Raw genomic sequence first — 23,526 nt, forward strand, 5'->3', positions numbered from 1 at the left:
AGTTTTCCCCTTCCTCCGCAGTCCAGTTTATAAAGCTAAAACACTGAGAACAAGACAACTGTTCCACAAAGTACTCCCTTAGTCTACTCTTGTGATAAGACTTTTATGGAATTTCCTTAGAAACCACCACAGTCTTACAAAGATTAGGCATGTAGAATGTCTGTTTCTAAATGACCTGTTTTGTGTACACATGGAGATCACTTGTATAAATCTAAATAATTCCTTTGGATTGCAGCCAAAGAATGATGGAGCCAATGGGCATATCAGCTGCTGGGGGCTGGTGGGAGTTCCTCAGGAGTTCAGGACCAGACTATGTGTGGGTGACTTATTAAGCATTGATCTTGTGGACTTGCAGTGGGCTTTCCTCCCTTTGGCAAATGATATACATGGAGGGAGACTTTCCTGACACTTCCTTTAATTCAGTCAGGTTTAGCTGGAATCTTTGGTTGTTACCCTTGTTGGGAATGGGATGGGATGTGTGTTGGGTTTTTAATGTTTAAATGGCACTTGAGTCCAGAACACACTGCAGAAATAATCCCATTTGCCCCGATTCAATGCTAGGGAACCCTGGAAACTGTAATTTATTGTGGCGCTAGAGCTCTCTGACAGAGAAAGCTAAATGTCTCACAAAACTACACCTCCCAAAATTCCCTAGCATTGAGCCAAGGCAGTTAAAGCAGTCTCAAACTGGATTATTTCTGCAGTGGGTTTTGAACCTAGATTGTATTTTCATTTAAGTCATTTGTGGATCAAGCAGATATGTTGCACCACTGAGAATGGCTGATGAAAAGAATAGTTGAGGACCTGGTCTCGTGCATTGTGGTAATTATAGTCCCCTTTTGTGCATGTTTATACAGAGATAAATCCTGCTGTGTTTAATAGGCCTTAGAGTTTGAAGGGATCCCAGTGTCCCAGAAGGATCATTTCCAGAGTTCTTACCAGATCTCTGTTGGATGGAGGATGTCATGGCTGCAAAGCAGAGCATGTGTTTTGGCTCTGCATGGTACTGAACTGGATGGACCAGCGGCCTGATTCAGTGCAAGGCATCTCCTCATCCTGTCTGTTTTTTTTGTAGACTGGGCGTGACAAGTATGAGCCAGCTGCTACAAACGAGCATGGACCCAAGACGAAAAAGGGGAAGAAAGAGAGGGATATGGATGAACTGAAGAAGGAAGTTTCACTGGTAAGAACTCTTTGCCTAAGAGAGAAGGGGAGGAAGTTGGCTTATGAACTTTAAGACACTGGCCTAAATTTTAGCCTTTCATTACAGTGGGCCCTTCCTATATGCAGGGCTCCATTCCAAACCCCCTCACGTATGGGAAAAACTGCTTATGCTGGAATCCTATGGATTCCTATGGCAGCGCGCTCCCATGCCCATTTTGTCCACTGGAGCTTGCTGTCTGTGTGAGCTCAAGTCTGCGGATGGCAAGCCTGCAGATGGCGCGGGCAGACTGTACTCTCTGCCAATTGTACTTTCTATCTGTTTTTTTTTTTTCTTTCCTTTTTTTAAAAAAAATCTATGGCAGTTGTGTTGACATCAGGATGGGTGTGTGGAACGGGGTAATCTTCTGTTGAGAGTAGCCTAAAATGGACAACAAGGAAGCCTTCTTGTGTATATAATAATATAAAATCTAAGTATGATTGTTCATGTAGAATAGCCATGAGTTCCTCACTTATGTTATCATGTTCTCCTTGTAATAAACCTGCAAAGTAATTTACAGCTGAAGGTGAGAGAAAGTGACTTACTCAAGTCTATCTAGTGAGCATAAGGCAAAATTAAGATTCAAAATTCAAAGCTCAGTCATCTGCACATGGCCCACTGACTGAGTAATAGGTGCTTGAGACATGGACTTCTGTGGGTTTTTGGAAGTTATGCAGCCCCAGGGTCTCAGGTAGAAAGAAGGGTATATGTACCTGTTGATTCTGTAAAGCTGTGCACATTAAGTGTACGTGTTCAAACAAGATGCAGTAGATGAAGCTGTTGTTTGGCTAAACTCCTAAGATTGTCTGATCTTAGGATTTTTTACAAATTTTAAGTTTCCTTATCGGTGGTGAAAACCTCTTCAGCTTAATTTTGCTATTGAACCTCATTGTGATTATTGATGGCACTTTTCAGTGTCTGGATCTTGTAACATTTATCTTTTTCTACTTTGCAGGATGATCACAAACTCAGCCTTGATGAACTTCATCGGAAATATGGAACAGACCTCAGCCGGGTAATGTGTCCATCTTTATGGGACAGTTTCAGTTTGGCTTTGAAAGAGCAAAAAAACTGCTAGAGTGTCCTTATTTTCTTAACAGTTCATCTACCCTTGGAGAAGGAGCCAGCACAACCCTCCCTCCCACACACACACCACACCTCACAACACCACCGTCCTGCTAAAAAGTTGCTCCTTGGTTTTGGTCAGGGTACATGCCTTGCTGTGAAATGCCAGTTTGCCATTTCTGCTCTTAGTGAATATATAACCATGGACTTTTATCCTACATGGGCCAGAGCAGTTGCATACCTAAAAAAAGATAATATAATGCAGGCTTGATTAAAGGACTCCAACTTTTATCAACTTTTAAATCAAAAAGACATTTCCACTCAAGACTTTTTGAAAACACATATGCTCATTTGTAAAATATAGTTCTGTTCATCTTTATTACGATCATAGTCCAGCACAAGCAAAATATAGAAGTACAAGAAATCATTACTAATAAGGAAGTTAATTTAAATAAAATGACTTTGTAGAGTAGATCAGTAACAGAAGAATTGGCGTTTTGGGGTGCCTACCAAAACAGCCTCGCTTTCTTAGCTTTGAGGATGGTCCATCCTGAGTGCAGCACAGGTGTAATTCATCTTGGGCATTATAGTATATGTTGAATTTTCTCTTCCCTTTTCTGATTTTTAGGGCCTGACTCCTGCCCGTGCTGCAGAGATCTTGGCTCGTGATGGCCCCAATGCTCTCACTCCTCCTCCCACAACCCCAGAATGGGTCAAATTCTGCCGGCAATTGTTTGGGGGCTTTGCCCTTCTCCTATGGATTGGAGCAATTCTTTGTTTTTTGGCATATGGTATTCAAGCTGCAACAGAGGAGGAAGCAAACAAAGACAATGTGAGTAAATACATGGTGTTGATGAGAGAAATGGATGTGGCATTAAGCTAGATAGTGGTTCTGACGTGTCTAACGTGTATAGCCCAGTTCAAAAGGGAACACTTTCCCACTGTACAATCAAGTCTTAGTATTGTATGCTTACCGTTGATTTTATGACATTTAAAACACTTCTCACTTAAACTGATCTAAGTTTTGCATTTGTATCTTCTAGTTGTATCTTGGTGTTGTGCTGGCTGCTGTTGTCATCATAACTGGTTGCTTCTCATACTACCAAGAAGCAAAAAGTTCAAAGATCATGGAATCCTTCAAAAATATGGTACCTCAGGTATGTAAGGACAGCATGTTCAATTTCCTCTGCTGCTGTTCTGTATGGTGATAGAGAACCAGTATCAAGTGGGTGAAAGGAGCTTATCAAATGCTCAGGTGTTGTTGAGTGCCATTTGAAAGTTCCTCTTCTTTGTTGCAGCAAGCTCTGGTGGTCCGAAATGGAGAGAAGTTGAGCATCAATGCTGAAGGGGTGGTTGTTGGAGATTTAGTGGAGGTGAAGGGAGGAGACAGAGTTCCAGCAGATCTCAGGATCATTTCAGCACACGGTTGTAAGGTATGTGCAGTACTGAAGAGGCTAAAATGCACCTGTAGAATTATGCCTACCTTAGGTTTATTTCCTTCTTGTAACCCAGGATAGGGAAAGTCTGGCAGGAAGACCACATGCGCCCAATATAGCTCCCAGAGTCCAAATTGGTTTGTTTGTTTGCTTTTAAAGAAAAATGTCTGGGTCAATTTTGGGGCTTAATTTTGCCTTTTTCAGCCATTTTAGGCCCAGGGGAGGGAGGCCTTATGATAACCAACCAGGAAGTTAACTCCTGGATCAGTTTCCCCTTGTCACAAAACTTTTTGTTTTGTTTTGGTGGGGTGTAGCACTCCAAGATCTTCTGAGGGACCAGTGCAGGTGCCCACTGCTGTTGCAATCTTTTGTGATATCTTCCTCTGACATGTTTTCTCATGTAGGTGGATAACTCTTCTCTCACGGGTGAATCGGAGCCTCAAACAAGGTCACCAGACTTCACAAATGAGAACCCACTAGAGACGAGAAATATTGCTTTTTTCTCTACCAATTGTGTTGAAGGTAAAAAGAGAAAAAGTGGTTTTTTACACTGTTTGATCAAATGAGCCAAAGGAGCTTCAAAATGATGAATAGCAAGGGCCAAGGGTGAATGAGGGGAGCTCTTGCCAGCAGGGTAGCTTTTCTGTCAGCATACTAAAGCTGGCAGGTTACTGTTGTTCCCAACAAAAACAGCATGCAATTGCTTGTGTCTGCGGTCTCTCTCTGAACAAAGAGGGCATTCAGGCAGAGATGCTTGGTAGTTTGGAGAACTTAATTCCAACCAGGCCTAAGCCAGAACTGGAGTATAAACCTGAATCTTGCTGTAGTAGCTCCTGCCATTTGTTTGGCTATACTTGCTTTGTGATGAGCTTGTCAGACACCTGGAAAATCTTGCCACCCAAATGTGCTGGCTTGATAGTTCTTGTGCTAGAAAGGAATCTTTGCTGGGATGGGGGCGGGGGGCAGACGAACAGACATGGATAGTGGGCAGCTTATCTCCAGAGAAGAAAAAGCAAATATGTGGTAGATGATCAGAAAATGAAGATGGGGTGAAAATCAGTGTGCCACCATTCTGGATGGAGTTGCAGCATCTTTTGATCTGCTTGGCAGGAAGAAACCTGTCAAGCAGTGAAGTGCAGTACCTCAACTAAGATAGTTGTTCACATAAATACCTGATTTAACTGTGCTCTTGATCATTGTCTCCAGGTACTGCCCGTGGTGTAGTCATTAACACTGGTGATCGTACTGTAATGGGCCGCATTGCCACATTGGCCTCTGGACTGGAAGGGGGACAGACACCCATTTCCAAAGAGATTGAGCACTTCATCCACATAATTACTGGTGTAGCTGTATTCCTTGGTGTTTCCTTCTTCATCCTTTCACTGATCCTTGAATACACTTGGCTGGAGGCTGTTATCTTCCTTATCGGCATCATTGTGGCCAATGTGCCCGAGGGTCTGCTTGCTACAGTCACAGTAAGTTGAGAGTGGCTATTTGTTGGACGAGCAGCTTTCAGCAACTGCTGGTCCATGCTTTTCAAAAAGCAAATTTTATGCTCCTTTCAACAAAAGATTGAGGAGACAGGACCACAGTGCATACACACATCCATCTCTTCGTCATTCTGTAGGTTTGTCTGACGCTCACAGCCAAGCGCATGGCTCGTAAGAATTGTCTTGTGAAGAATTTGGAAGCTGTAGAAACCCTCGGCTCCACATCTACAATTTGCTCTGACAAAACGGGTACCCTGACTCAGAACCGGATGACCGTGGCTCACATGTGGTTTGATAACCAGATCCATGAGGCTGACACTACAGAAAACCAGAGTGGTAAGTTGCCTGTCCTTCCTGTCAGAGATAGGCACTACCATCTGCTCATGGCCAAACTATGTAAGCTAACATTATCTGAAGTATTAATAGGATCTGCAATGTATTGCATAATATCCAGTGCAGTCAAGGAAAAGACATTTTTCAGACGCTTCCTGAAAAAATGGTGTGGGAACATCTGAAGCTGTAGTATTGTTGAAGTTAAGTAAGACTAGAGTGGATCAGTTCCTTAAATATAATATCCCTGGGAGCCCCTGCATAAGAGTAGGATATTTAGTAGTGGTGAAGAGAGAGTTGTTGCTGGTGAAATGCATGGTGAAGATCTTTCTTTTATTTGTAAATAAGCATCTTACAGTGGTGACTGAGAAGGCTGTTTGCAGACTGAGTGTTTGTGCCTGGTGCGGAAGATCTTGGATTGTCCCAACATGTACACAGAAGCATGACCACAGTTTCTTTGAAAAATAAAAAAACCAGCTGCTGTTCAGAACTTGCTCTTCTTAATATTCCCAGAAAGCCTGAAGCAGGGACAGCAGTTGCTGCTTCATTGAGTGATGTGGCTCAGGAGTGAACCTGGGTCTGGCAGCATGTATTGTGCAGCCCATAATTACCACCGTTCAAAGGATTTAAGGAAATGTTCTACACAGTCTTGGTGGATATGAATTCATGTTTAGTGTCATACAAGGGGAAGTGGAGATAAGTGGATGGATCTGGAACTGGTTTTGGGAATGGAGCTAAATGGGGCCCTGTTTCCTGCTTCCTCCTCCAAGGTGCTTCTTTTGACAAGACATCTGCTACTTGGTCCGCTTTATCCAGGGTTGCAGGACTTTGCAACCGGGCAGTGTTTCAAGCTAACCAAGAAAATGTTCCCATCCTGAAGGTGAGTGTCAGTCTCTTGTTGCTGCTGCTCATTTGTCTATCATGTCCTGCCCTTATTTTCAAGGCCAGAGGTAGCTGCCAAAAGTAGTCCCCAGAGTTAATTTTGAGGCGCGTGTGCACACACACACATTTTTTTTTTTTGGGGGGGGGGGAACCCTTTTTTTTTTTTTAAAAAAGTGTTGAGAATTTTTTTTTTTTGGGGGGGGGGAGCTGTCTTGGAGAGAAAGGGGCATGGATGTGTGTGTCTGTAAATCCCAACAAGGTTCCAAAGGGAGCAAATGTTCTGCCTCCAAACCCCTTGGCCATCCACTGGTGAAGAAGAAATCATGAAAAAGAAGGAATCTTGAGGAATAGCAAGATTCTATGGATGGCAGAGAAGGCACCTGGCTATATCTCCAGTGCTGGAGGACCAAATAACATCCATTCCTTATTCACAAGTTGTCAGTGAAGAATTTTTGACAGTATTCTAGTATAGTCTTCCCTCTGTTCTCGCAGACTTGGGATACATGCCCCTTGATTATTTGCAGGGTGGTGAACAGAGGGAGTTAAAATGAGGCACGTGCCTGTGGCATTGCCCCTGCAGGAGCATGCCTCCTTTCTAGGCAGTAGGGCTTGACTAGTTGCGTTTTTGTATTGTCATGGCAGGGTGGGGGGGATCCAGAATGGATCTCCCGCAAAAACAGAGGGAGGACTGTATTGGGGTTGGGATTAAGAGAGCCTTCATAGCAGAAAAGCAATCTGATGAAGGGATGTGCTGATTCCTTCACAGACAGAACATGGTAGAAATGCCAATAAAGCTACATACATGTTTATGCCGGTTGTAAAAGTGTCCCAGTATGATTTGAGCAGGTGTGCAGGATTTGTGCCCACTGAGCTGAAAACAGCTCACTGGCCATGTATTTGTAGTTTATAAGGTGCTTGATGAACTGCCTGTCCTAAACAAGCAACAAAGCTAGGAAGTTTATCAAGTTTATGGTCAGCAACTTTATATGGTTGCTAGGCTGCATAAAGCTTAGTGGATTGGAAATTATGCATCTTTAAGCATAGATGCTCTTTGTCAGCGGAACAAATTGAACATCCTTGCAAGAAAGCCATGTGGAAGCACATGCAAGCTAACAAAGCACAGGCCAATTTTAGATCGAGTCTTGGTTTGCCACAGAATATATGCTTATCTTTAAACCACTTCTCACTTGTTTTTGAGTGGGAAGTCTTGATGGGGATTTAGCATATTATATGAGGAATGAGTGTTGCACATGAATGATATTTATTGATAGGATAGCCTTTAAAAGCCTTCATAAATTCACTGAGAGCTGTTGTGTTTGTTTGCTAGAGAGCGGTGGCAGGAGATGCCTCTGAATCTGCACTCCTAAAATGCATTGAACTCTGCTGTGGGTCTGTCAAGGAGATGAGGGAGAAGAATGCCAAGGTGGTGGAGATACCGTTCAACTCTACCAACAAGTACCAAGTAAGAATCATCTGCCATGTCTCACAAAAACAAGTAGCTGCTAGTAAACACAGCATCTTTGGGAGATAGATTAGTCTTATATTTAACCAACCAAGTGTGGTTGTATGACATCAGTTAGAATTCAGTTTTTTGTGTCAGAGGTTTGGGGATCATGTGTATGAAACTTAAAGAGTGCGCTCCAAACCCAGTGACACACTGTTTTGTTTTGTTTTGTTTTTTTTAATTCTGTTACAAAAACACAGCTGTCAATCCACAAGAATGCAAACCCATCGGAATCACGATACCTGCTTGTAATGAAAGGAGCCCCAGAGAGGATCCTGGACCGTTGCAGCACAATCCTGATCCATGGGAAAGAACAGCCCTTAGATGAAGAGGCCAAAGATGCATTTCAGAATGCGTACCTTGAATTGGGAGGCCTTGGGGAGAGAGTATTGGGTAAGGTGGATTTAGTTCTGTCTTACAGTAGTAGATTTGCTTTCCTGTGTTTTAGAATCAAGAAACACTTGTGTGTGACGGGTTCTGTAGCCTTTCATGGCCTGTCAAACAAAATATTAGCAGGGCCAAATTGTAACCTCATAATACTACAGAGGCAGCCTAGATTTGGCTGCCTAATAATAATTTCCTAAATGGCTTCTAGGCACCAAGAGGAATAGGCCTGGTGTTCTCCTGCTCCGTAAGAGTACACTGGCATATAAAACCGTTTGAACTGGGTTTCTTGCAGGATTTTGCCACCTGGCCCTGCCAGATGAGCAGTTCCCTGAAGACTTCCAGTTTGACACAGATGAAGTGAACTTCCCAGTAGAGAATCTCTGTTTTGTTGGGCTCATTTCTATGATTGACCCTCCCCGTGCTGCTGTGCCTGATGCTGTTGGCAAATGCAGAAGTGCTGGAATAAAGGTAAAATTGCTCCTTCACATGATTTTTCCAGATGTTAACACAGTTTACTTTCATAAACACAATGTCAAAGTGTGTAAAGGTCCACCTGTGTTCTGAGGACTGGACACACAAGGATGCCAGGGAAATTGGTACACTGCTTTCTGTTGCAGAAGGGATCAATCAAAACAATTGCTCCTAGTGCTTTTGTCCTTCTTGAATACTCCACAGCAGCACCAGCCTCTTTGGCTTGAATCCTGTTGCTTCTTCCAGTGGGATTTACACCTATGTGCTGACTGGCCAATCAGCCATTGATCCAGTGGATGTGCCTGAGAATAACCGATAGGATTCTGGCCATAGTGGCACAAGTCCAGGCCATTTGAAGGACTATATCTTCCACTGTGAGCCTGGATAAGGTCTTCTGAGATCTTCAGTGGACGTTCTTATGCCTACCCCACCACCTTCACTGTCATGTTTGGTGGGAATGCAAGAGAGGGCCTTCTCTGTAGCTGTTTTGAGACTTTGGAACTCCCACCCTACCCTTCAGAAATTAGGATGATTCCTTCCTTGCTGTCTTTTTGGCTGCAGGGTAAGACCTTTCTGTTCCAGAAAGCCTTTGGGAATTGATTGTTAACAACAGGAGGGCTTTTTAAAATGTTCTCCTGCTTTTAATATTTTTCTTAAATAATATTTTAAATTAGTTTAATTCTGTTGTTAGTTTAATCTCACCTATTTTTAACTCAATGGGTTTTTGTTGTAAATTTTTGTCTTTTGTAAGCCACTGTGAATCTCAGTCTGGGAAAAAGACAGGGTACAAATGAAAGGAGCAAAGAAGAAAAGATGCCAGCCACAGATGCTGGTGAAACGTCAGGAAGAAACTCTTCTACAACATGGCCACATAGCCTGAAAATCCCACAAAAAACTCAGAAAAGGATATTTTGAAAAAACACATTTCTAGCTAGTCTGTGCTGTTGCTTCTGCAGGCTGATGTTGGTTTGTATTGCCTTGCAGGTTATTATGGTGACAGGAGACCATCCTATCACAGCTAAAGCTATTGCCAAGGGAGTTGGCATCATCTCTGAAGGCAATGAGACTGTAGAAGATATTGCGCTTCGTCTTAACATTCCTGTTAGCCAGGTGAACCCCAGGTACTGAACAGCACTTCAGTCCAATGCGGACAATAGAGATTGTCCTGGGGAGTGGGAGGAAACTGTCAGTTGTCCTCTGTGTTCTGGAGTTTACCAGCAGGATGTGAAGAGGACTAGTAGACAGTACAGTGCGCAGGATCTGTTCTGGATCCCTCCGCGTAAGGGATTCCGCGTGTGCTGGAGCCCCATTGGAAGTAATGGGACTCACACCTGCGGCACACGGCAGCAAAGCGTGGGCGTGCTGTACTGGAGCAAGAGTTGTTTAAATTGTGTTTTTGCTTCACCTCACACTTGAACTTAATGCATGCATTAATGAGTAACATTCTGAAGTTCAGAGTATGCTGTATTTCATCTTTCAGGGATGCCAAAGCGTGTGTAATTCATGGTTCAGACTTGAAGGACATGACCGCTGAGCAGCTAGATGACATTCTAACACACCACACAGAAATAGTTTTTGCCAGAACATCTCCCCAGCAGAAGCTGATCATTGTGGAAGGCTGCCAGCGACAGGTAAGCTGAACAATTCACCTCTGCAGTGTGGTGCTTTTAGCTTTCTACAGCAGCAATAAAAGGGCTTTGAAGAGCTTCTAGTGCTATTCTTTTCTCAGTCCAGGATCTGTAGTGTGGAATGTACAGCTTCAATACCCCCAATGAAGGAGAGCCCACCGCATCCTAACTCAGTCTGGTCCATCGTCCCAAACAGCTAGGAATGTTGAGAATTCTTAGTGTTTAGACAACCTCTGCTTTCCTGCAATTTCTATCCATTGGAAATGTGTGGTATTTACTTAGCAATGTAATTACAAAACAGTAGACACCTGGGTTATTTTACCACTGTTGTTCTCTGCACTGATCCCCACTAGAACTTGATCTGTCTTGTCAGTGCTCTCCAACTATAAATGAAGAGCCTTTATGCTCTCTAATTCAGTTTTCACCATGCCTGGCAACATCTATTCTGGCTGGAAGTATTTTCTGATACATGAGAGCCTAACTTCTTGAGATGCTGGAGATTTCATCCAGCACTTCAGATTGTAAATCATGTGACCTAAATCAGATCTTTGGCCCATTACCAACAGAGAGTAGCACCACCATGTCTGGAAATTCTTAGAAGTTGTCCAATTAACTAGGGGAGACCTGAAGCTAGCAGATGGCCTGTGCTTGAGATAACTCACATAAACCAGCCTGAGAATGAAAACTCTTCCCTTTGTTCTTTCCTCTTTGTAGGGTGCTATTGTAGCTGTCACAGGCGATGGTGTGAATGATTCCCCTGCTTTGAAGAAGGCAGATATTGGTGTTGCTATGGGTATTGCTGGGTCAGATGTCTCCAAACAAGCAGCTGACATGATTCTGTTGGATGACAACTTTGCTTCTATTGTTACTGGGGTTGAAGAGGGTGAGTTATTAATGCCGTGAAGAGCCAGAGTGACCTACACACAATGGAATAGAATGCTTCTATGTCATACCATCTCTTCCATGTCAGGTTCAAGAGGCTTGAAAACTTGTGGATATGGCTGTGGGTGGGTGTTTCATAAATGAATGTGGAAATCCTCATTGCATAGTCTTTGGACATGACTGTTGGCTCCTACAAAATCAACAAAGTATATCCAGCCCCAGTTTTTTGGATTTCCATTGTATGCTCTGCTGTGGTGGTATTTCTTTGCCTTTCCATATCCATGTGAACTGAATCTTGTTCTGTAGCGGGCTTGTTTAGGTGGTGGAGGTTGGTCACTTATACCTAGGGTTCTGTGTTTACATAACAGCAATGTTTCCCCCCACCCCTTTTAATTAAAAAAGGCTCTTTTCTTTCAGGCCGCCTGATTTTTGATAACCTGAAGAAGTCAATTGCTTACACTTTGACCAGTAACATTCCTGAGATCACACCTTTCCTCATCTTCATCATTGCCAACATTCCCTTGCCACTCGGGACAGTGACTATCTTGTGCATTGACTTGGGTACTGACATGGTTAGTAAGGCTACCTCACAGGCTCCTTATCTATTTTCACCATTATCTAAAACCCCGTCCCCAGTAGCCAGAGGCATACATTTATACTGCATGGGTGTTTTAGAATGTTTGTCTTATAACATCATATTTTCCTTCTTTGCACTCACTCTCACATGCATTCTCTCTCCCATCCTCCCTGAATAATAAAGGTTCATGCAAAATGGGAAAACGTTGAATCAGTATCTGATGTTCCTCTCTTTCCCTCTCCCCCTACATTGTAAAGGTTCCTGCAATTTCTCTGGCATATGAACAAGCAGAAAGTGACATCATGAAGAGACAGCCCAGAAATCCCAAGACAGACAAACTGGTAAATGAAAGGCTGATCAGCATGGCTTATGGTCAGATTGGTAAGTCCTTACTCAACACTAGTCCTCTCTCTTTGATGACTGGGTGTGGATGTTTTATGACTATGGGCAGCTGGAGAAAGGATATAATCAGAGCCTGGAAAAGTTTTATGTTTGGACTGAAGTCTTAGAATACCCACCACAGCCCACCAGTTTGGAAGGGTTATTCTGAGAGTTGTACTACAAAAAGTAATTTTCTTACCTTCGGACATTAAAAAACATTAGCAGAGTACATGCTTTGCATGTATAATGGTTGGAGACTCTTTTGAAGTCCTTCCATATTCCTGGGATATGTTCATAATAATCTTCACCCACCCACATATCCATGTACCCCCATATAACCAACACATACACACAGGGTCAGCATGGGGTAGTGGTTTGAGCATTGGACTGCAGCTCTGGAAATCAGGTTTCAAATCCACATTCAGGCATGGAAACTGCCTAGGTACCCTGCACAAATCATACACTCTCAACCCGTGAGGAAGGGAAAACAAAGTCCAGAAAGGGAAAGAAAATTTGCCTTCGGGTTGCTGTAAGTCAGAAATGACTTGAAGGTACACAACAAAGCACACAAGAACATTTCAACCTCCCAAATAAGCTATTTGGCTTAGGAAAAAAAGTTTCTGTTTACACAAATGGCTGTTGACAGCAATCAGTGGGGAGGAAAGGCTTCTCCACCCAGATTTAGCAGGTGGCAGCTTCTTGACCCAGGTATAGCTAAGAATGACTCCTGTCTGAAACCTAGAGAGTAGCTCCCAGTCCTTGCACACAGTGCCAGGCTTAATAGACACAATGGCCTCCTCTGTATTAGGTCCAGCCAGAACTTGGGCTCATTGTCTTTGATCTACCCAAAGCCCTGCTGCCTTTTGACCAACAGAGTAGAAGAATTTCTTAATATGTGTATCCCACCCTGTACTGAAGGATACCAGGAAAGGTAGACGAGAGCGGGGGGGGGGGGGGGAGGGAATAGCAGATATCTGGGCCTGATCTCTTTTTACACCAGCCAGACCATGACGGAGAAAGCATGGCTCCCGTGATAGTCAGCTTGGAGACAGTGACTATGCACAGATGTGCCCTCCGGCTCTTAGAAAAGTAAGGTCAGTGCGGGGTTACTTTATTCATAGATTGTCTCTAGCATTGCTCATCTGCCTAATTGACGCTCCCCCCCCCCCTCTGTCCAGGAATGATCCAAGCTTTGGGAGGCTTCTTCACCTACTTTGTGATCCTTGCAGAGAATGGCTTCTTGCCATCCTCCTTGTTGGGCATTAGAGTGATGTGGGATGACCGATGGATTAACGATGTGGAAGACAGCTATGGACAGCAATGGGTGAGTGTCCCAGCAGCCCAAAAGATAAGGCACATTACTCACATTCCTGGTGATGTTGTATTCCATAATGAACAGAAGAAGCAAGAATTCTAAACAACACCCCTCCTGCTTTTTAATCCATCAGACATACGAACAAAGAAAAATTGTGGAATTCACTTGCCACACAGCCTTCTTTGTCAGCATTGTGGTGGTGCAATGGGCAGACTTGGTTATTTGCAAGACCAGAAGAAACTCTGTCTTCCAACAAGGAATGAAGTGAGTAGCCAGCTCACAATTCCTTTCCCTCTCCCCCCACCGCATCCCCCAATGAGACCCAGAATTACTCAAAATGAGAAGCCAGGAGCAATATGCATTAGATTTCTTGTGAAAGAAAAAACATTTTGATATCAACCTGAGTAAAACAAGTTGAAAGCTAAGGAAGCCTAGTAGTTTGTACTAGCTTCCACACAGAGTAATTATTGAGAAAAAAATTGTCTCCTCCTGCACTGACTTTTTTTAAAATGTGCTTCCCCAGGAACAAGATCCTGATTTTTGGTCTCTTTGAAGAGACTGCCTTGGCTGCTTTCCTCTCTTACTGCCCTGGTATGGATGTTGCCTTGAGGATGTATCCTCTCAAGTAAGTAACGAATCCCATTGACTTTTGAGCTTTCACCTTTCCCACTACTGCTGTGGCCAATCTGGCATAACCTTTGCCACTCTTAATTTCTTGAATGAGTTGATATAAAAAGTGGCTTTGGGCTTATCTTAAATTGTACATTGATAATATTTGGTTTGGGCGGCCCTCTCTGAACCCCATTGCCATTGTTTACAACAACTGTGTTTCCTCCCTTGCAGACCAACATGGTGGTTCTGTGCCTTCCCTTACTCTCTCCTCATCTTTGTATATGATGAAGTACGAAAACTTATCATCAGACGCAGCCCGGGAGGTAAGATGTCTGCTGGACATTGTTTTTTGTGGGTTTTTTGGGCTATGTGGCCATGTTCTAGAAGAGTTTATTCCTATTTATTCTTGGCCATTATTACTTATACTGTGGGAGCTTTCCCATAGTGAGCATGTCCACAGGAAGCACCAGTGTATTTCAGCATAACTGAACATCTTTGGTTGATTGGTTATCATCATCATCATCATCATCACCACCACCACCATCTATCATCATCATTTATGTATATAGTACCCTCAGTGTATAAGGCACTTTGCAAATTAAAAAGAAAGCCCTGCCAAAGGTGTGCAGTCTTTACAGTCTGCTGCACAGTGTACAGTGCATACACACACACACAAATACACAACAAGAAGAAAGAATAATACAGTAAAACTATGCTACCCAATTGTAAAACAAATCCAGATAGAATACAAAAAGAACAATGCAACATAACATAAAGCGAACTGACAAATACATATAATCAAAACATATAGATGATAAAGCAATATTAAACTAAAATTCCAAAAATGGAGAGGAGAAATATGTTGTACAGCTCAAAAGAGTTCTGAATACTTGTGGAGTGCCCATGGACCCAGTGGTTGTCAGGAGTGTTGGCACATTCTCCAACTTTTGCAATGCGGTAATTGAAACCTTGGGAGAAGTAGGAAACTCAGGCTGATGTATATTTTCTCTCACTCTTTTCCCCACTCCTTCCTCCATTCAGGCTGGGTGGAAAAGGAATCATACTACTAAAGTACTGCTGGAACAGCCTCAGTTGCACTTCCTTGACCCTTCTCTGCTGTGGACTTCTGGAGCGCAAGGAGATGGAGCCCTTATAGGGCAGAAGCAAGCAGAGAGAGAAGAAAGGAAACAGGCAGTGGAGAGGAAGGGAGTGCCTATTATATGTAGTCCAGGGTAGGGATGGTTTTAAATGTGCCTTTTTGTTTTGTTTTTAAGGAAAAAAACCCAAGATTTTCTATCTGGACTTTTACAAATAAAGGTGGATTATAAGAGGACTTTGTGTCTTTGAGTGCTGTCACTTGGAATGCTATGCTGTGTGCCCATGGAGCGGGAATCTGCTACGCAGCAGCATCCTGCTTGGGTGGTTGGTTTGGAGTTGGGGGAAATGAATGCACCCCTTCTGCAAGCCAGATGACATAAACTGTGATGAGTGAACACGACTCCCCCCCCCCCCAAAAAAAATCAGGCCCATGTCCTAACATTTTGGCTGTCAGCAACTCTTGTCTCCCCTTGCATACAAGCACTGGCTGAAACCACTTCATGGGGTGGGAGATGACATAGTTGGTGCTCCAGCCAAAGTCCTGGATTAGGGTGTGCACACATGGTTGTGGATTCCCTGTTGTCTACACTAATAAGCATTTCCCCATTGAGTTTATTGAAGTAAAATGGAATGACCTAGCATTAACATAGTGTTGCAAGAGGGATCCCTAAAAACAAACACAAGTTTTAGCATCCCAAAGTTGCAGGCACAATGCTTTTTCTACAGATTTGTGGATGCTGAGGACCAAAACTATATCCATTTAACCTTCTTAATTCCCCCTTTCTCCCAACATGGTAACTAAGGCAACTTATGAGAAAGTTAAAAGACAGAACTGTCAGTGAGGAGAATAGAAAGGGGGCCAGCCTTGTCTTCTGTGAAAGAGGTTTCCATAGTCTGGGAGCAGCCACTGAGACGATCCTTCCATTTTTTTCTGCACCAGATGGGACTGTGACAGTTGTGGAACCAAGAGAAAGCCCCCTCCTGAGGATCTTCAGACACAGGCAGGTTCTTACAGGGAGAGATTCTCCTTTCCGATCTGGGTCTAAGCTATATAGGGCTTTCTAGGCCATAACAGAACTTGGAATTGTGCCCAGAAACAAAGTGTTAGCCACTGAAGCTGTTTGAACAAGGGAGTTATCTGTTCCCTGTAGCCAGCCCTGGGCACCACTTTGGCCACATTGTTTTGGACCCATTGAAGTTTTTGAACAGTTTTTTTTTTAATTTTTTTATTTTACAGTATTTATACCCCACCCTTCAGCCCTAAAAGCTCTCAGAGTGGTTTACAATTATTATTATTTTTTATTAGACAGTTCCCTGCCCTCAGGCTTACAATATAAAAAGACACGACACAAAAGGAGAAAGGCAGTCCCATGCAGAGTGATTACAATAGACCAAACAGGCTGTAATTGAGGCTTGTGTGACTAGCCAGATCCAGGTTCCCCCAGGAACAGGTGCAACTGGCACTCTACTCCTAGCTGTGCAATTTTGAACAGGGTATTAACAAAACAGCTCCATAATTTCTATTTGTAAGTAAGCTTCATTGAGTTCAGGCTGCATCTGCACTGCAAAAATAATGTAGTTTGACACCACTTTAATTGCCATGGCTCACTGCTATGGAAACCTAGGTTTTGTAGTTTGTTGTGGCCCTGAGTGCTCTGGCAGAGAAGGCTAAGTATCTAACAAAACTACAAATCCCAGAACTCCATAGCAATTAGCCATGGCTGTTAAAGTGGTTTGAAACTATTATTTCTGCAGTGCAAATGCAGCCAAGGCTTAGTTCCAGGTAAGTGAACTGCAGCCTTCATTTAAGTGCAGGTTTTAAATAATGCAGTGGGAGGAGATGGACAAGGATTCAAGTGGCTGGAGCTTTATTTCAGATCAGGCTTCCAATGTGTGGCTAGAAAACACTAGAGAGCCAATGCAGAGTGGAGCACCAGTGTCATATTTGTTCCTGGCAACTCTTCTGCACATGGCAGGTAACCTGTTCCATTCTGCACCAGCTGACGCTTCCAAACAATTTTCAGTGGCAGTGAGTATATAATGCAAGAGCAGCTACTAATCCTTAATTCAAGCCTTGGGCAAGTGAGAACTGCTTGCTAATTAATTCATCATCCCCACAGAATACACTTCAGTATCTTCAGGCAGCAAGAGAAGACACTGGTGAGTGAATGAGTAATATCCATTTTACACTCAAATGCAAACCAACCCTTTCCTGCCCTTTTGGACTCTCTGCAGAGGTCCACAGAGCTTCTCCTTCTTGGAATCTGACCCCTTCTCTCTTGTGGCCTTGGCAGTCTTGAATTACTAAGCAGTTCAGGGTTGAATTTCAAAGTTGCCTTGAGTGAGAGCTTTTCTTTCGCAAGCATGAATCTCTGTTGATATCACTATCTGCACAGCAAATCAGCTTGTGCTGATCCATCCTCACAGCAAATAGGACAGCATGAGTCCTTCACCATGAGCTCAAACCCCCAAGTGAAAGGAGTTGTGGTTTGTATCAAGGCTTCCACATATCACATTAAGGCTGCCATGCAACCCTGTACTTCATCCCTAGGAGTAAGACCTAAAGGCAGCCAGTAGGATTTGCATCTAAACATACAGACTATTCTACTACAAATATTAAGCACCCTAAATGTATGACCTCAAAAGAAAAAACCTCCACTTATCTGATGTTTCTGGAAAGTCTTGGCAGCAGCAACTTGAAAGTAGGTATCCTGCTTCTAGCAAGGAAAGTTCCATTTAATCACAGTGGAGCTAATGCTGCTGTTCTGGGTCCATCAATGTGTCTTAGCAGTGAAATTGTATACTAATCTTGTTCTTTGGCTTCAAGTCATTTCCAACTTATGAGGTTTTCTTGGCAAGGTTCCTTCAGAGGAGGTTTGCCTTTGCCATCCTCTGAGGCTGAGACCATGGGACTTGCCCAAGGTCAGCCAGTAGGTTTACACAGCCAAGCCAGGATTAGAACCCTGGTCTCCGGAGTCATAGTCCAACGCTCAAACCACTGTGCCATACTGGCTCTATCCTAGTCTGCTCAGAAGTAAGTGCCATTGAGTTTGATGGTACATACTCCCAAGTAAGCAAACATAGGAAACCTCCTTTATCTCTGAGGCAGGAAATGTGATTTTTCTACCCAGTGCCAAAATAACTGGCTCTGGATAATAACACACCTTGTTGGGTGAAGGACACACGTCATCTGCGGCTGTGCCTCCGGCTGTCCTGCCAGTCCCTTAAATCTGCAATTTTTCTGCACTCAGATTGAAACTTGCCAGAACCATCCGAGAACCCTGACAAATCTTGCCTGAACCAGCCCCTGTAAACACCAGCTGTCGCCCAAAGCTAAGCAAATAAATCATAGTTTTAAATCCCAGAGAGTGCTGTTTCTCAGGCAGATACCCAGCAGCAGCATCTTGCTTAGTGGTTTTATTTCTAGCACTCCTGACTCCATTAATGTGGCACAGTATGATGCAGACAGTGAAGACAGTGGCCAAAATCTGAGTTGAAGACCGCAGCATAACCTCATGGCAGAGCGAAGTAGAAAAGGAAAAGAAGCATGCCATGTTCAAGGGGCTGGGCTTTTATACCAGGAGAGACCTGCAATACTGCAATGCTAAAAAGTCCACATTAGGCAATCCTTCCCTGCTCCCATTAACCTTCCCTGCAAGTGAATGCCCATTCATAAGAAAAGGGTTCCCTGCTCCTGTTGTACTTGGAGTATTTTACATCACCAGAGCCGGCATGGCATAATGGTTTGACTTTGACTCTGGAGACCAGGGTTTGATTCCCAGCTCAGCCATGAAACCCACTGGGTGACCTTGGGCAAGTCACACTCTCTCAGCCTCAGGGCATGACAACGCCACCCTTCTCTCTGAAGAAACTTACCAAGGAAACCCCATGATAGGTTTTCCTTGGGGTTGCCATAAGTCAGAAATGACTTCAAGGCACAATACAATAACAACAGACTAGTATAGTTTCATGATGAGACTCGTTCAAAGGAGGGGGAACATTTCGAGCCACAACAGCAGCATTAGCTCCATCGTGGTTAAATAGATCCATTTCTGGTCCTTGAAGGCACACAACAACAACAAAGTATCACCAGCTTCAGTAAGTATCTCACTGGGAGAGCCACCATGATGCAGTGGTTTGAGCGTTGGACTACAGCTCAGGATCATGGTTCGAATCCTTGCTTGGCCATGGAAACCCATGACCTTAGGCAAATCCCACACTTTCAGCCTCAGAGGAAGCCGATGGCAACACACTGAACAAATATTGCAGGGAAAACCCCATGATAGGGTCGCCTTAGGGTTGCCATAAGTCAGAAACAACTTGAAGGCACACAACAGCAAAATCTCACTGAACTTCTGCTCTAGTGTCTTATTACATTAGATTCCACCTCAACATTAGGAGGAACTTCCTGACAGTAAGGGTTGTTTGACCATGGAACACACTCCCTCAGAGGGTGGTGGAGTCTCCTTCCTTGGAGGTTTTTAAACAGAGCTGGATGGCCATCTGTCGGAGATGCTTTGATTCTGAGCTCCTGCATGGCAAAGGATTGGACTGGATGGGCCTTGGGGTCTCTTCCAGCTGTAGAATCCTATGAGTCTATAACTGGTCAGTGGAGACTGGGGGTTTGGTTCCTGCTGAATAATACACCTGAGAACCCGAGGAAACCTGCTCACGTCAACTAGGAGCAAGGCACATACATTCAGCATGGGAGGGCTGGTGCTACTTGCACAATTGTGACAATAGCATGTTATGTCACAAACGTTTGTAACGTTTTACTTTTGCAGACTGATAACATTATGTCACATTCAACTTTTGTAGATTTATGGGAGACGAAATCCAGCAGTGTTGTTGGGGTGGTGGTGGTGTGCCTTCAAAACATTTCCAACTTATGGTGACCCTAAGGCACCCCATCACAGTGTTTTCTTGGCAAGATTCTTTGGAGGGAGTTTGCCATGGCCATCCTCAGAGGTTTAGAGACTTCCCAAGGTCTCCCAGTAAGTTTACATGGCCAAGCCAAGATTTGAGTCCTGGTCTTCAGGGTCACAGTGCAACATGCAAACCACTATGCTATGCTGGCTGTAGCAAGCCTTCTTTTAAAAAAGGGGTGTCCTAGCATCTCCCTCAAAGGCACCATTGGGAAATGGTGAGAAAAAAGACGAAGATGAGAAGCAGCCCAGAGGAAGGAGGTAGGAATAATAGAATCCTAACGTTGGAAGAGAGCCCAAGGCCATCCAATCCAGCAACCTTCCATGGGCACCACTAGTCTCAGTCTTTCAGGTGAGGCCTGACCAAAGCAGAATAGAGTGGTACTATTACTTCCCTTGATCCTTTTTAATAAGGCTAGATGTGCACTGTGCATTCAAGTAAGTGGGAACCGAATCCCTCCAAAGCCCTGACCCTCATCCTCCACCTCTTAAGCCCTTGGCATCCTTCAAAGCCTTTTGCCCGGTGGCCAGGATGCCTTGTGTAATTGCAGAGCAGGAAAGCAGGCCAGGCAGCTGATCTCCGCTACTGGGTCAGTGCTGCCCACACGCTCACAGGCGGGCCTTTGTTCCCCTCCGGCCAGACAAAGAGCTCTGTTCTGCCTCTACCTCGGCCAAGCTGTTCATTGACATGCTGCAAGAGTACATTTTAGAAGAATAAATCAATTATGGATCAGATGACTTGGCCTCCTGCTCGCACCTCTTTCCTCCCCAAAGCGCATGTGTGTATGTGTGCGCGCACATACACACACATACTTTGGGCTATGTGCTAAGCTGGTGAGTAACAGAAACCAGGACTGACCTGAGAGGGACACAAAGCCAAGGCTTCTCTATCTATTTCTCTTTTTCTTTCTCTCTCTTGTTATCACTGAAAAGGGCTGCTGCTGCCGCAGGCTCTGAGATGCCAGCAAGCAGAGGCAGGTGACAAGCACTCCGCTGATACCAGATTCCCTTGGAGGGTGTCAAGTGTCCAGCACAGAGCGCATGAAATGTTAATCCAAGCAAAGGAAACTGTCTACTTACCTACAGAGCCTTGTGGACAAATAGCTTGGGCTTCAGAGGCCTCTCATGCACAAGAGCAGGGCAAGCTATCTGGTGACCCTCTGTGAACCTATGGCCTCTAATGGGTAGTAAATGTTCTTCTCTACCACCAAGGATTTATTGGTGTTGTCCTGTGCCTTCACCTCAATTCTGTCTTACGGCAACCCTAAGGCGAAGCTATCACAGGGTTTTCTTGGCAGGTTTCTTCAGAGGAGGTTTGCCATTGCCATCCTCTCAGGATGAGAGAGTGTGGGTTTACATGACCAAACTGGGATTTCAATCCTGGTCTCCAGAGTCCAAAACACAAACCAGTATGCCATGCCACACCTCTACACTATGCCAGGATTTATTCTCTGTGTGTGGGTTGTATGCCTTCAAGTCATTTCTCATTTATGATGACCCTAAGGCAAACCTATCACAGGGTTTTCTTGCCAAGATTTGTTGAGAGGAGGTTTGCCATGGCCTTCCCCTGAGGCTGAGAGAGTGTGACTTGACCAAGGTTACCCACTGGGTTTCCATGTCTGAATTGGGATTTGAACCCTGGTCTCCAGAGTGCTAGTCCAATTCTCAAACCAGTATGTAACGCTGGCTCTTGTCAGGATTCACTACCAGTTTCCCAGTTCAATCAATCAATCACATTTGATGTCATATTGAGGAGGGAGCAAGCTTGTTTTCTGCTGCTCCAGAGAACAGGACCGAGAACAATGGATGCAAACTGCAGGAAAAGAGATTACACCTCAACGTTCGGAGGAACTTCCTGACAGTAAGGGTTGTTCCACAGTGGTACACACTTCCTCAGAGTGTACTGAAGTCACCCTTCTTGGAGGTCTTTAAACAGAGACTGGATGGCCATCTGTCAGGGATGCTTTGACTGAGAGTTCCTGCATGGCAGAATGGGGTTGGACTGGATGGCCCTTGTGGTCTCTTCCAATTCTATGATTCTATGATTCTATTATTTATTGTACATTACCACAGGTCATCACAAAAAGGAACAGGCATAACACAAAAATGATAAGAAAATGAGTCATTAAAATATCACATTAGCTGTTACTTTAAAACCAGATTAAATTCCAAAACTTTAAATTTGAGTGACACAAATATGTCAGACATTATGGAAGTACATAGGTTCATTATGTGTCATTTAGGCCAACTTTGTATCAGGTTCTAGGCCTTTCTACTCAGTCTTCTTATTTGGTTGACAGTGACTGGCCTGTGTCTTAGCTATGGCCAATAGAAAAGTCGCAGCTCTGTTAAATATAACAGACTCATTATTGTAAAGTAAAAGAAAATAATAATCTTTCACCTTGTTGGCCAGAAATCCTTAAAATCCAGTTTTAAATAAGACACTCACATTTCAATCATGCGTGAAATGTACTAATCCTGATGCGGTCTTTTCTCATTATGGGAGTGGAGTGATCCATCAAAAAGGATCATTTCTCATCTCTTCCTCTGCACTCTCCCTTTGCCAAAGCAGAACAAGAACAACTTGTACCATCTGTAGGGTTGATACTGTTTTAATGAGATGATTTTAACTGTTTTAAATTCTTACCATAATCTTATCTTTCTCTTGTTCTGGGAGAAAGGCGGCATAAAAATGAAATAAATAAATAAAGGTTAAGATCCAACCGTTTTGTATGCCAAGGTTACAACAGAGGACAGGAGATCTTGGAGATGTCTCATCCACAGGGTCACCATGAGTCTGGATGACCCAAGGGTCATTAACACCACCAACAAAAACATATGAATAATCATGTAGCGATATACCCAAATGATAACTTGTTGGGATCTTTAATCCAAAATCCCATCCCTTGGCTATGAATTAGGGCACCCAAGGAATGAAACGGTTAAGAGAAAACCAGCCAGAGCTGAAAGTACTGATAACATGTTTAGTGTAACAAATGGATTAGGTTAATAATCTGATGGAGCCCAGTCACTCCTTTGTATTTGGTTAAACTCTATAGAGAAAGTAGGAGGTCAAGGGAGAAGAACAAGTGAGACACATCAGCATGTGAGGGATACCGGAAGATGTGGAAGGGGAAGCGGATGCTAAAGAGAGAGACAGGAGGGCAATAGAAACTGAATGATAGACTCTGGAGGCATCTACTCAGGTTAGGAGAAGGCTAGAGAGCTGTCAATAAACCCTTTGGCAACCATGGGCTCAGTATCTGCTGAGAATGGGGAAGGAAGCAGAACTATATAGAGAAGTAAGGTTATAAGAAACAGCACTTACTGAACAGCTCTTAC

At 43.8% G+C, this 23,526-nt stretch overlaps 1 protein-coding gene across 1 annotated transcript; it reads left to right on the forward strand.

Annotated features, from left to right (window-relative positions):
• Window positions 1–1,075: 1,075 nt before the first annotated feature.
• On the forward strand, window positions 1,076–15,494 carry ATP1A1 (ATPase Na+/K+ transporting subunit alpha 1). Its single transcript, XM_042449419.1, has 22 exons — window positions 1,076–1,183; window positions 2,157–2,216; window positions 2,895–3,098; window positions 3,310–3,423; window positions 3,565–3,699; window positions 4,107–4,224; window positions 4,909–5,177; window positions 5,330–5,528; window positions 6,293–6,402; window positions 7,732–7,866; window positions 8,109–8,301; window positions 8,588–8,763; window positions 9,751–9,887; window positions 10,247–10,397; window positions 11,109–11,277; window positions 11,694–11,848; window positions 12,111–12,234; window positions 13,413–13,558; window positions 13,683–13,813; window positions 14,073–14,174; window positions 14,393–14,484; window positions 15,203–15,494. Exons 1-22 carry the CDS (start codon window positions 1,154–1,156, stop codon window positions 15,229–15,231), a joined length of 2,979 nt encoding a protein of 992 aa, XP_042305353.1. The 5' UTR covers window positions 1,076–1,153; the 3' UTR covers window positions 15,232–15,494.
• Window positions 15,495–23,526: the final 8,032 nt, after the last annotated feature.

Source organism: Sceloporus undulatus, chromosome 2 (genome assembly GCF_019175285.1).
Source record: "Sceloporus undulatus isolate JIND9_A2432 ecotype Alabama chromosome 2, SceUnd_v1.1, whole genome shotgun sequence".
In the NCBI taxonomy this organism is placed as follows: Eukaryota; Metazoa; Chordata; class Lepidosauria; order Squamata; family Phrynosomatidae; genus Sceloporus; species Sceloporus undulatus.